Below are 13634 nucleotides of genomic sequence, written 5' to 3'. Positions count from 1 at the left end.
CTTTGTCCTCACTACCTGCAGTGACATCACTCACCAACATTGCAATATTTTGACACAGTCCATGTAATAAAACACACATACCAATAGTAAAAAGGGATAAAATGTAAACACCTTTTATTTTTCTATGTTTAACTTGTCCAAATGTCTAGTTTCTTCTTTTTATAAACAAAATTGTGCATACTAAATGTAGTAAATGTCTCTCTTTGGCATGCATAAAAAATTGTTCGACAGCACAGATGTTTGGAACATTACCACATATCAAGTCATAAAGACAGTGACAGGTACAACATGATCGGATCCACTGTACATACAGTTCACATTTGTGTGACCTCATGCTGACCTAAACAGACTCTCAAAAACAGCCGTTTCTACTTCACAGGCTTTTATGAATTCAGACACGATCACAAAAAGATGCAGTCTTAACATGTGCTGTATTGCTGCAAATCAACGCTGGTCAGTGTCGGTGAGCACTTTTTAAGCTTTTGAGAAAAGCCGTCCATCATTTACTGTCTTTTTTTCTTCTTCTTCTCCTTTGTTCTTCTGCTGATCTCAGTGGATAACAAATATGGAGGCATTTCAGAGATTTGCGTCTCATTAAGATCAGATTTCTTTCTTTGCTGCATGTCAGACAGTGATGCTTTTTCATTGGAACAGGTCTGGCACAGTGAAAAATTACACATGGTCACAAAGTTACATTACAGGTGTGGGTATTGCCACTTTGATTTTTTTTGGTGAAGCACCATTGCTGCACAAAGGTACCTTCAAGTACATTTCTAATACAACAGACGATGTGCGAATATATAAACATTCAACAGTGCTAATGTTCTGTCTTTCCTACATTCAGTCCCTCATTCTGATGCTGCGGAAAACATCTAAGGTGACATTATGCAAGACACTTAATTACACCATGTAGAATCTGAGACAGGACACCGAAAATCTATCCACACAGGACGATGTTGTTAAGTGACAATTAAAGTGCAAAAACATAAATTAGACGATCTTTAGCTATGCTACAGCAAACTCTGCCTCAGTTGAACTTTAAAAGTTTTGAGGAAGAACACTTATTGATTGAAAGTGGGAGGGCAACCCTCGCTCCGTAACATTCGAGGAGTTTGAATTCCAGTGTCGTTTAGATTTCGATGGCTCAGTAGTTCTTGGCATGTCCTTTAGTTGGACGTGGTTTTAGTGTGAAGAAGCTTCACATTCAGGACCGATGTTCGAACTTAGCGAGACATCATTCGAACGAACTCTGAAAGAGAAAAGAATGAGGAATGAGGAAATAATGACAATATGCAACAATTAAGCCATACCCTGTTGTATAGTTTTAATACAGGTCCTTGCAAAAGTTTGCATACTTTTAAAAAGTTCGTAAAAATTTAAAATTTTACAAACAGAACAGAGACATTATGCCCTGGTCGGAGGACACCAAAATATATCTTTTCGGCCTACATACATAAAACGCCTAACGCTAACACCCTGAACACACCATCTGCAATGTGAAACCTGGGGGTGATAACATTATGCAGTAAGGATGTTTTTCTTCGGCCATAACAGGAAAGCCACATAGAGTTAATGGAAAGATGTATGGAGCTAAATACAAGGCAATCCTGGAAGAAAGCCTGTTATGGGCATTTTCCATTAGCACCTAGAAGTGCGTCTCAACTCGGCTCAACTCCACTCCACTGAGTTCGACTGGTTTTCTATTACAATAAACAACATTAGTCAGTGAGGTTGGGCTGTCCCACAGTCTGAAAAGTACCATAATGAGATCTGGACGTGACACAAACACAACACATAAAATACAGGTTAGTGATCTACCTGCTAGGCATTGCTGCCTGACGTACCTTCACCAGTGCCTTTGTGGAAGTGTGCTCTCCTGAATACCCTTATGGGCATAAACGGGTCATCAGCTAGAGATCACTAGTCGCTAATGTTCTGCTCCTTTAACTCCAGTACATCTCCTGGGGGCGAGGCAGTGACACAGATCTTTCCCTGCCACCCCTTGTTGGTAACCTAAGTGTTATTTCCCCCCAAACTCCTATCCTTCCTCCTCAACCACTGCCCTTCTCTGCCTCTTCTGCCAGATCTTTAATGGCTTTCGGCACCCTGTTCCTGTGCATTCCTAGTCACAGAGCAGACGAAGACCCAACAAAGCCCCTACATGCCACTTCGGAGGGGTACATGGTGAATTTCCATCCTCCCTGCAATCTTCTCACAGGTCCCCATACTTAGGATGCTTCCTTTCATTGACAGCCACCATGCTTTCCTCCTACAGGACGGTGAGCTCCACCACCTGGAGCTCTGTGGCTCTGACAGAAGCCACAGACTGTGGTTAGGTCTGGCCAGAGCAGAACAATCTCCCTGGGGAATCTGAGCTGCCTCCCCAGATCTACCCCCATGTTCCAGTAGCAACAACGGAGGGAAGCAATGTTGAACATTCTGCTCAGACTGTAGCTTTCTGTGAGATTCAGACACTGCTGTGACGTTTTACAAATGGCGAGTCAGATTACTGTAAGGGAGTCACTATTATGATGAAACCACTGACTCCACTCCCGGGCCAATCAGTTACTCTTCTGGTGTCACGTTTTCAATGCAAGTCTTCACACTTGGAACCCCAGCGAAGAAAGTCCTAAAATATTGGGCTGGTACCACTTAACTGTAACTAGTGGAAAACTCTTACAACCGCGTAGAGCCGAGTCGAGCCGCACAAAGAAGGTGCAAGTGGAATAGGGCCATTAGAGGCCTCAAACACCTTGAGACTCTAGCTGCCCAGAACTCAATCCAATTGTGAATCTACAGCAAGAATTGGAAATTGATGCTCACAAGTGCTTTAACTCCAATCTGACTGAGCTTAGGTGCTTTGCACAGAACAATCTGCTTCTGTACATTTCCAAAGCTGAGACAGACTAACCCCAAAAGCCTTGCACCTGCAGTTACAAAATCCCAGTACACGTTTGGAAGTTTAGACTTGTGCAGTGATGAAATGTGAAAAAGTTCCAGCAGCATGGATACTTTTGAAAATGGTGATGAAACTCCTTTTACCTTCAAAGTCAACAAGTCCGTCACCGTTTAAGTCCACATCCCTTAGGATATCTTCTACCTCTTTAAGACCTACCTGAAAAAGAGGAAAATAGGTCAGAAAGAATAACGAGAGCCCCACACACAGGGGCTAAGAAACCAGTTCACCAGCTCAGCTTTCTTTGTGATCACTTACTTGTTGGCCCAATAACTTCCTCATTGCATCTCTTAGCTCAGTGGTGCTTATGGCACCGTCCCCATTTGTGTCAAACTGAGAGTAACAAGCAGAGAAGCAACATCAACAACAATCAAAAACAACACGACTTAAATGAATGTTAAAAGCTATGAAAGAGCATTAACTAGTAAAATGTCAGACCACCTTACCTCCCTGAATGCGTCTTTTAACTCCTTTATCCCAATCATGTCTGCAGTTTCGGCGAGGAGTTTTGGGCCCATTAGTTCCACAAAATCGTCAAAATCCACATGACCTCCCACTGATGTAAGATGAATAAAAACAACCCCAGATACAATTACAGTACACACAGTTCAGGGCACACAATTTAGGGTCATAAACATGATTGCTGAGTTCATTTTTTAGCTTTTAATGATGCATTTAAAATTGTTTTTTTCTATTTCCATTGTGGAACACTTTTATGTAGCATAAAAGAAGAACTAGGAGCGCAAGTTTAATTTTTGGTGGGTTTTGTATCATTCCCACAGTGTAAAATTATTGTATAATTTTTGGCAAAAATAACCTAAATAAACAACTGCTAAACATTTCCCTTAATAAATGAAAATTTAAGAAAAACTTCTGAAAAACTTCTTGTGTCACTCATGGCTACGGTTTGTAATGCAGGACGTTGGAGGGTGTTTGACCACATATGCCTTGTTTACAGCCAAACCAATTTATCACAATTGCATAAAATCCAGACTTTGACTAGGCCATTCTAAAAACCTTCACTTTGTTTTGTTTTCTTCAGTCATTTGGAGGTGGACTTGCTGGGAGACATTTTGACCGTTATCCTCAGTTGTTGGTTTGAAAGTCCCACTTTGACTCTGCTAAACATATTTCTTGTCATTGTTGCTAAGTGGCTCAATGTTTATCTCCTCTGACCATAAAACTTTCCTTCTGGAAGGTTATTTACACGTTTAACATGGGGAGCAACATATTGCTCTTGAGCTTGAAACCGTAAGTCTTTAGATAAGAGAATCTTTCTTCATGGACAGCCATACTGATAGGATTGGGCTTTGGTACAATGAGTTGTTATTGAACATCCATCCTAACCCATTTTCTTTAAGCTGACAATCTGGGTCAGATGATTTATAGTTGGACACAACTAGGTGTTCCAACAGGATAATGGTCACACAGAAATAGTTTTGGAGTGAAAAAGCAGGCTATAACTTTTAGCCTTGGTAATGGTTCGGACCTTATCCGTACTGGGAAAGCACAAACCGTAATAAAAGCTGAATTTGTGACATTTAAACTTCCAATCTTAATTCATTTTAGAAATGTTGCTAATAGAGCTAGTCCAATATGCTAGTAGCTGTAATCAAAGTGAAACTTTCCATGGGACATTTGCTCAGATTTTGCTTGATAACTGGTTTGCTTGTCGAGGAAAATTTACAATCAGTTCAAAATTATGCATCCAGTTCCAGACGTTGTTGAAGTTGGTTGTTGCCCTAAATTACGATGATGTTTATGCTCATGATGACTGCACATTAACCTCTGACGGGATCTTTTGTACATACATTACATACACGAGTGTGAGACAGTTATGGGCTTACAGTTCATGTTTATCTGTTGACTCAGTTCTATCAGCTCCATTTCTGTCGGCATGTATCCCATGGTCCTCATGCAGTTCCCCAGGTCTTTACAGCTAATAAAGCCGTCCTTGTCTTTGTCAAACTCCTTGAAAGCATCTCTCAGCTCTGTTGTGACGAAAACAGCAGACGGTATAGTGATACCGTGGCTCAAACATGAATGGCCGTACTTTGGAGAAACAAAATCTTACCGTCCATTTCTTCTGGCCGCAGCTCTCTGTCCTGTTGAGACGAGACATCTTATTATTGGATGGTAAAAATCAAATGATCACACATAAATGAAAAACAACAAACATAATTTTAGCAGTAAGATAAACTTCCTTTGTCAACACACTTCATGCAAACATGCTTCTGACAATAATGTGACGGAAGTGATGCCAAAATCTGAATCCCGAATCTTCTCCACAACATTCCCCAACGTTACTACAGACGCTCCAGCTAAACGGTAAGAAAATATTAATAGCTGAGTGGAACTAAGTCTCACGGGAATAACAAAACTTTAGAGGAAAGAGTGCTGGACCAGGAACGTCAACGCTGCAGTTCAAAGAAGAATGCAACTGTTTCAGTGGGTTTTTCTTTTAGTGTCTGTATACAATAAAAGCAACCTTTAAAGGACAAGAGCGCGCAGCAGACATTTCCCAGAGCGCTGAGGGGTTAACAGCGGGAGTGGAGAGACGTCTAAACACAACACAAAGTGATGACGTCAGGCCCCAAGTACATACTGAGCAGAAACTCTGACACAGAAAACACAGGCACATGGGCCCGAAAACAACGTGGCAACCCAACACCATCAGTACTTTCTGTGTCAACCCATCAATACCAGCTCGTCAGCCTTCACAGGTCAGGGTGACATGTCCTATAGGGTCAGCCTGTAGCATAATGAAAGAGACTTTTATTATGCTACAGTTGTTAAAGACAAATTTATTTACGTAAGAGTTTTTGTACATCTTCAACAGGGGTGCAAACGAATTCATTAAAGACTACAGAAAAACCATCGGGGAGTGAGCAAACTTTGCGTCTGCAGGAGGTGACAAAGTAAAGCACGGTGTTGGAGTGGTGATGCTGTGAGCTTGCTTTTCCCCCGCAGAACCAGAGCCCGTTCAGTCAGAAAGTCTATCTTGTATAGTATTGTGTTTAAGGCCAGCAGTCAAGTCAACAGCTATATCTTGGCCAAAGCTGTGTCGTGTAAAAGCAACAGGTCTTGTTGGGGAAAAGCTGAATTAACTTTTTCATCCATAACTTGCTCACAATATATTTGTGTGCTACTGTAACTTCTTTCTTTTTAGAGAAATGCAAGTTTCACCAATATGACGACAGCAGATGCAAGCGTGTTTTGAGAGACTTACGTACAGCCTGCCTGCACTTTGCCATGCCTTTACCCAGGAAGACACAGGTTTGTCCCAGTATGTTGCTCACGAGAACGCAGTTTTGTGTCACGGAAACAATGGAGTCCTGATACGGCCCGAGATACCCTGATTCCTCACAAGACAGCACAAGTCTGAGTCGCCTCTCGGCATCCTGGAGCATCTTTCCACAAGTGTGCAAAGACAAGGGAGAGTAGAATGAAGCAAGGTGTCAGGAAGAGCTGTAAAGATGTCTACGGTTCACACTCCTTGAACATTTTTTCACATTAAGATAAGATAAGAGATAAGATAAGATAAATCTTTATTGTCATTGTCACAAGGACAACGAAATTCAAAGGGTGCCATCAGTCGGTGCACATGCAACCACAATGTATTTTATTAAAGAGGCAGTATTATGTGTTATTGAGGCACATAGTGTAATTTTATAGCATAGTCAAGAAACTATGTTAACTTCAGTTGTTTTAAAAATGCTGTATATATTAAATGTGACTTTAAAAAATTTTACTTTCTGATTTAGCACCTTGAAATTGGGTCTCTGTCTCTTTAAAAACTCCCACCCTTTCTGAAACTCTGTCTTCAGGAAGTCACTACATCATTGCTTCTATTAACCTCTTAACAATGTTTTTACCAGTGTTGCTCTGAGAAGCAGCTCCCATAATGAGCTCAGCTGATGTGCAGGTCCACCAGGTGTTTGCTAATTGGTCCTGGCTAGTCTGCAGGGGCTGAGTGGGGGGACGTAAGGAGAGGAGTGCTTTGTGAGGGGGAAGCTTGGAAGATCAGAAACTGCAGCTCCGAGGAGGAGCTGTGCCTGAAAGGCGGGGCTAGATCCAAACAGGCGTTTTGCACAGCTGAATGGTTGCCACGGGAGATTAAAGGATTTCTCACACATGCATAAGAGAATCAAGGCAACACTCCAGGTGTGTTTTTGATGAGGAAATGACATTGTAACATGATGTAGAGTTCAAAAAAGTCAATTTTACATAATACTGCTGCACTTTTAATATTTCACGTTAGAGCAACAAAGAACTGATTTTAAACAATAATAATAGTAATTTAAAAAAACTTTACAAAGAATGTGATTCATTTTGACTTGGGCATTCTATAAATGGAGATGACTCCATTTTCATTTCGTGGTTGTATTCATATATAATTTCAGAAAGTGTGGCATGCATTTGCAATAAAGCCCTCTTTACTTTGATGCCCCTAATAAAATCACGTACAATCAACATTTTTTAAGAGGTCGCTTACACAGCAAGTAAACTTAATCCGAGTAAAAATCCAGCTGCTTTGTGAAGGCGTCGGGGAAAAGCGGCATCATGAAGACCAAGGAACACAGAAATGAAGTTGTGGAAAATTCTAGAGCAGAGTAAGGGTATAAAACGACATCTCACGCTTTGGAGATCTCACAGAGCCCTTCCATACGACACCTGGAAACGGCCGGATGGCACGACTGTATACCAGAGCATGGCTGTCCGTCTTAGCTGACAGGCCAGGCGAGGATGGGGTAAGTAAGAGAAGCAGCTAGTGGTAACGCCGGAGAGCTGTAGAGATCCACAGCTCAAGAAATATTTTCCCAGGAAGATTTAGCAGCATTAAGCGTCTCTCCGATTTTTTCATACCAGATTAAATTTTTAATTCTAATCAATTTTTCCTTCTTTCTCTTCTAAGAAAGAAATTACAAATGGCAGAAAATATTTTCAAAAAGTGGCTTTTACTTCAATCATCCCTCGAGTGAGTGGTACGACGGACTATTAGAACCTGGCAGTGAGACTTTTTGTTTGATTACGGGGCTGATGGCAAATGCATGCCACACTTTACAGATTTAAAAAAAACTTTCCCACCCGTTTCAAATCTCCCGACAAATTACTGCTGGTTATTTTCCCAGTAAAACACGCCGACGTTTGCTGTTTGTAACGTGGCAAAGGGTAAAAATGTTGAGTGGAGTGCGAAACACTTTTGCAAGGCAATGTAAGGAAGTAACTCTGGGCTGTTACTCTGCAATACGAAAATGCAGTGCAGCCTATTTGTGCTTCAGACATTAGAGTAACAGCTGAGCTTTACTGCGTGTCAATACAAGAGAAACACTGTCAGATATATGAAGACATAGCAGAAAACTAAACTAAATACATCTATAAAACAAACATGTTGCCAACTTTCCACTCATTATTCATAACAGTTTACTTGACACTTACACAGACTGGCACCTTACACCTATACACTGTCGCAGGAACAGTAAACATACTCAGAGGGAGAGAAAAGGCAAAACAAACAGCGTCACAAAATATATTGCATTAGGACACTATGCAACTAGGGCATCAGCCCACGTTGCCTTTTCCAAGAGCTTCATTAGGAAATACTGAATCCAAACCTATATCAAATTATTCAACAGAGGTTAAATTAAAGTAATCTGAGCAGTTTACTTGCTGCCTGTTTCTAATGTGCCACAAAATCCATCAAACAGTCCAAGAAACACGGACGACAGAGAGGACAACCACAAGCCTTACCGCTCTGAGAGGCCAGACTAAGCAGTTTCCCATTCCAACCGAGAAAAGAGGCATTAAGTATGACCATGAGGACTTTCTCTGCTTCAGGTTCGCAGGTCGGATTTTGAGAGGAATGCAAACTCTACTTTCAGCAAGACCCATGAATACTGGGGGGGTGCTAGCCTTGTCTCTATGCGGCGCGAGAGACAAAAACACCAAACTACTTTACCGTCCGGAGCTGTGACAGCGACAGCATCAGGGGGAGAGGGAAAGTGAAGTGGAGGAGGGGTGAGGGGGTAATAAGAGGGAGGGCTATGAAAGGAGAGATAATAATGCCTATTAAAGGAAAAGGGACCTCAGAAATACATTTCATTCAGCTGTCACAGCATCCAAACTGTTGATTATTCTGTAAACAGTGCCGACACCTCGGCGCGGGCTTATGGGCTCTGAAAGCACCAGAATAAACAACAGAAGAAGAAGAAAATTGCTGCATAAGATTAACAGATGTGCACCTGATGCCTGATGATCGCTGCAAAATGCAAAGTGTTTACAGTTTAGCTGAGAATCCAGGCAAGGCAAGTTCAAGAGAACATTCTGTTGCGACCTATTTCCAGCTTCCTGTCGTCCTCCTCACCTGCACTGAGGGTGGGGGGGGGGATACAATTAATCATTTCCAACCTCAAAATTACACCCAAAGGTAAACCGTGTTTAGAATTTCTGCACAAGCCTTTTGTTTTTTCCCTGCCTCAACCACCCCCTCCACCCCAGCTGCTACGATGCAGGCCATCCTCTGCCCTCTGCAGGTGGCAAGGTCACGCCGACCTCCAGTCCAGCAGGACAATCAAACAGAGTGGGACAAATACAGCTGCCGTTGTTTATCGCCGGGACATTTGTGTCTAAACTGGCCCCCCCTAAATCCTGTGTGTATTTACGGCGTGAGCGTGACGTTCTTTTTTTAACGCGTGCTGCAAACAATGACACGGTCCCTCCGCTAGCCTGACGAGCATCTGTTTATGCATTTCTGCGCAGGCCTGTCAAACAGACTCGTCTTGTTCGGACTGCGGCGTGCGAAGCCACGCGTCGCTGTAGACTCCTCACCGATCGACCGTAGGCTCCTCAGCTGAGACCGCCTTCGGGGTCACGCCAGTGTTTTCCACAGAATGCGCTCAGGCTGGCTCATGGGGGAAGCTGCGCAAATGGATTTTCATACTATGAGCATCAGATGGCTTCCCTTGAGGGATGAGCAACAAGTTTGTCTTTATGATTGAGAGCTTTTCATTTCGGCAAATGTACAGGGCCTCGGGTTATTGGGATTTAATGCGGCTCCGAGTAGTTTTTAATTGTGAAGTTGAAAGAAAATGATGCAAGAAGATTTTCACAATATCCGTAAAAACACCTTAAAAGTGTGGCACCCATCTGCATTCAGCCCCCTTTTACTCTGGTAGCCCAATTAAAATCTAGTGCTACCTTCAGTAGTTAGCCTATCAAAAAACGGGGTCTACCTGAGTGTAATGTATTCTTATTATAAATGCAGCTGGTGTGCGAAGCCCTCTAGGGGTTTGTTAGTGAACATTAGTGAAAAATCAGCACAATAAAGACCAGTCACAGCAGACAGGACAGGGAGGCAGTTGTGAGCAAATTTGAAGTAGGGTCAGGCGAGATAACTCCAGCTGCGTCTCCATTACAAACATGCGCAAAACGTTGTTGATATTCCGCAAATGTCAAGAAAACAAACAAACAAACAAAAAACACAATTTGCAGAGATCCACGTCTTTTGAAAAAACAGTTCAGTCTTTTTTGTGGAGTTCAGTCATGAGCTCCACAAATCTGTTCTCTATGGAAAAGCGGTAAGAAGTAAACAGAGCCACAAGCCTCGTAAGCAAACGTGGTAGAATGTGACCTGGTCAAAAACGATGTTTTATTCCAACATGGAGGATGCTGCGCGGCCTAGAAAAGACTTCCCCCTGGCGGTGGCTGCATCATGCTGTGGGAATCTTTAACAGGGACAGGGAAGCTGGTCGGAGCTGATGGAAAGACAGATAGAGCTGTTATGTGGTTTGATTGGCCCAATCGAAGCCTGGACCTAAATGCAAATGAGAGTGAACGTGAATCTATTTCGCAAAGAACAATCGGAGCCTCTAACTCTGCAAAACTGGTAGAAAACATATCCTGAAAAAGAATTTGAGTCGTAGCTGCCGACTCGGGGCGGCTGAACATTAATGCACCACGCTTTTTCAGATTTGTATTTTGTAGGATTTATTTTTGTTTTCCAGGATTTCGGTAATATGCACTGCTTCGTGTTGGTGTCAAATGCCAAGAGAATCCATTGAGGGTTATGGTTGTGGCATAAAGAAAAATGAGGAAAAAGTTCACTTTTGCAAAGCACTGTACAGAAATCCCTTTGGATAATTTCCAATTACCAAACATGGAGGCAAATAAACCCCGACTTCTGCAGAATGCACCCAGTAAACAACATATTATCAGTGGTTTAAAGCTCAAGCTGACGCCCTCTGGTGCTTTTTTTTGTTGTTTTTTGGTGGTACTGGAAAGACGGTTGCTTTCAAAGCTGCCCCAATTTATGCAGGATGACAGCACAGATAAGAGAGCGGGCATATGAAGCCGCACTTCTTCTTCTCCTTTGTATGAATACATCTCAGAGCTGAAAATAGACGCTCCATCACCAGCAGGAACATCAGTGATTGCCTTCAAACACAAAACAATCACCGCAGCCAGCGCTCCTGACTGAATGGTGTGTAGGAACACGAGTCCACACAGGCGATTTTCACCAGAGAGACATTAGCACATCAGAGATTTTCCACCTCTGTGGTCCTGGAACGTATTTCTGTCCTACTTCAATCAGAAAGAGCTGCTTGATTGAGGAAATCTGTAGGAGGTAGAACTGTATTTTCCAAATTACATAAGAAATGGATGCCTTAAAAAAAAGGGAGCTCTCTTTCTCTCTCTCTCTCTCTCTCTCTCTCTCTCTCCAGTTTGCCCAGTAATGATACAGAACACACAGGAGGTGATGGAGGAGGCCAGAGAATATGAACCCAAACAGAATGTCTCAGAGAACATGGGGGTTGTTTATAGAGGATATGAGGACAGATGCTGCAAACAGTCCCTGAAGCTAAATGTGGATTTTGGGGGCATCGTCACTGTCACAACTTGTCAGGGAATTTTACAAAAACGCACATTCACACACAGCATGAGTGTCAATCAAAACCAAACAACAACAACAACAACAACTAATAATAATAATAATAATAATAATAATAATAATAATAATAATAATAATAATAATAATAATAATAAATACCATACCTGCCCGAACAGTGAATTGAGGACGCTCCTTAAATTGATGTCAGATGCAGACGAAGCGGTGCTGGACCTGCGGGAGCGGCGGGACGATCTGCTGGACGGCGGGACGGGGGAGCAGGAAGACGGGGACGGACTGCTGACCTGACCGCCGCCGCCGCTGGCCAAGCTGCCCCTCTTCCTGTCCCTCGGTTCACACAGCGGGGCCCTGTCGTCTGTGCTGTCCGAAAGCGAGGGCACCCTGTGGGCGAGCGGGTGACAGGAATGGGGATGCTCCGCGTCATCCGGATGGTCTTCCCGGTGGTGCTTCCTGCGGTGATGGTGGTGGTGGTGGTGGTGATGGTGGCGGTGGGAGGGTTTGGGGTTAGTCCGGCTCCGCTCGGTCAACCCGCGGTCCGACTCGCAGTTTGCCCCCTGTTGAACGGGAACTTGGCTGTGCGGGGCGTGGGGCTTGCACTTGCCCCGAGTGGCCGCGGCGGCACCCCCGTCCTGGCTGCCGACGAGGGAGGGATGACACAGGGGTCTCCGAGCGCTGACGTCGCTCTCGGCCGACCAGAAGGACTCGTCAGTTTTGCCGCTGCTGCCCTGGAGCGCGGCGGGACGGTGGCGGTGCTGGTGCTGACCTCTCCGGATCTCGGATGCCTGATCGGGGAGGTGTGTCGACCTCCTCGATGATTTCATTAACGAGGTTGTGGAATCAGATTTCGGGAAGGAGGCGCTCATCGCGGTGGATCCGATCTATTCCACCTCCGTGGGTCTTCCATCCACCTCATCGTCTTCTCTCCGTGCTATAATCATGATTTTTGTGTGTGTGTGTGCATGTGTATGTGTGCATGTGTGTGTGTGTGTCAGTGAAGGCTGTCCGCTTTAAGCTTGGGCTACATCTCCCCACCTGCTCGCGCGGTGCGGTAGTCCAGCCAGAGCGCGCGCAGGCTGCGAACAGAGGCGGAACAGCGGCTGCGTCGCTGCAGAGCGCGTCACCTGTTCGTTAAGGTTCTCCGTGGCTCTGACGTGGCGAAGGACGGAGGTGGAGACGCTCAGCCGATCTGAAAAGTTTCAAGTTAAAAAAAAAAAAAAAAAGTAGATGGGATTTATATGATTTTTTTTATTGAACAAGGAGGCCAGAACAAGTAGCAAAAATATAAAATTGTATTCAGAAAGTGTTCATAACGCCTTTTCGTGCTAAATTTTCACTACGTGTTGTATTTTGTCGAGATTTTGTGTAATATTCAAATGCAACAGAGGGCGTAATTGTGTAGTGGGAGGAAAAATATACTCCACAATATTTCGTTTAGTGGGATTGTGTGTTTGTGTGTGTATGTGCAGGTATTTCCTCCATATTATTTTGTATAAAATGTTCAGTTTTTCTTCCATTCATAAGAGAACTTCACAGAACCGATGCATTTATGCAGAATAAAACATACAGATATGGACTGTTTACTGCTTAAGCCACTTCTGAAGGTTATTTATTTCACTGCATTTTCTTTTAGAAGGAATAAGAAATGGAGCAAATACTAAAATGCACGCCATATTAGTTTTTCTTTTTTTTTTTTTGTTTGTTTTTATACTTGATGACTTTTTAGCTTTACGTCATGTTAAAATGTTATTCCCTCATGAAAAACATACCCAGATT

At 43.3% G+C, this 13634-nt stretch overlaps 1 protein-coding gene across 4 annotated transcripts; it reads right to left on the bottom strand.

Moving 5' to 3' along the window:
• Positions 1–87: 87 nt before the first annotated feature.
• Positions 88–13076, bottom strand: cabp1a (calcium binding protein 1a). Of its 4 annotated transcripts, none has more exons than XM_028034748.1 (8): positions 12008–13076; positions 6190–6366; positions 5031–5061; positions 4804–4947; positions 3403–3512; positions 3215–3289; positions 3043–3115; positions 88–1249 (listed from the first exon to the last, which is right to left on the bottom strand). In XM_028034748.1, exons 1-8 carry the CDS (start codon positions 12722–12724, stop codon positions 1224–1226), a joined length of 1353 nt encoding a protein of 450 aa, XP_027890549.1. In that variant the 5' UTR covers positions 12725–13076; the 3' UTR covers positions 88–1223. The 4 variants fall into 4 exon arrangements, with proteins under 4 accessions (XP_027890549.1, XP_027890551.1, XP_027890550.1 ...); XM_028034750.1 differs by lacking the exon at positions 12008–13076 and adding an exon at positions 8708–9435; XM_028034749.1 differs by lacking the exon at positions 6190–6366 and having other exon boundaries at positions 12008–13064.
• Positions 13077–13634: the final 558 nt, after the last annotated feature.

This window comes from Xiphophorus couchianus, chromosome 12, assembly GCF_001444195.1.
Source record: "Xiphophorus couchianus chromosome 12, X_couchianus-1.0, whole genome shotgun sequence".
Classification (NCBI taxonomy): domain Eukaryota; kingdom Metazoa; phylum Chordata; class Actinopteri; order Cyprinodontiformes; family Poeciliidae; genus Xiphophorus; species Xiphophorus couchianus.
This window is presented reverse-complemented; position numbering and strand designations above follow the sequence as displayed.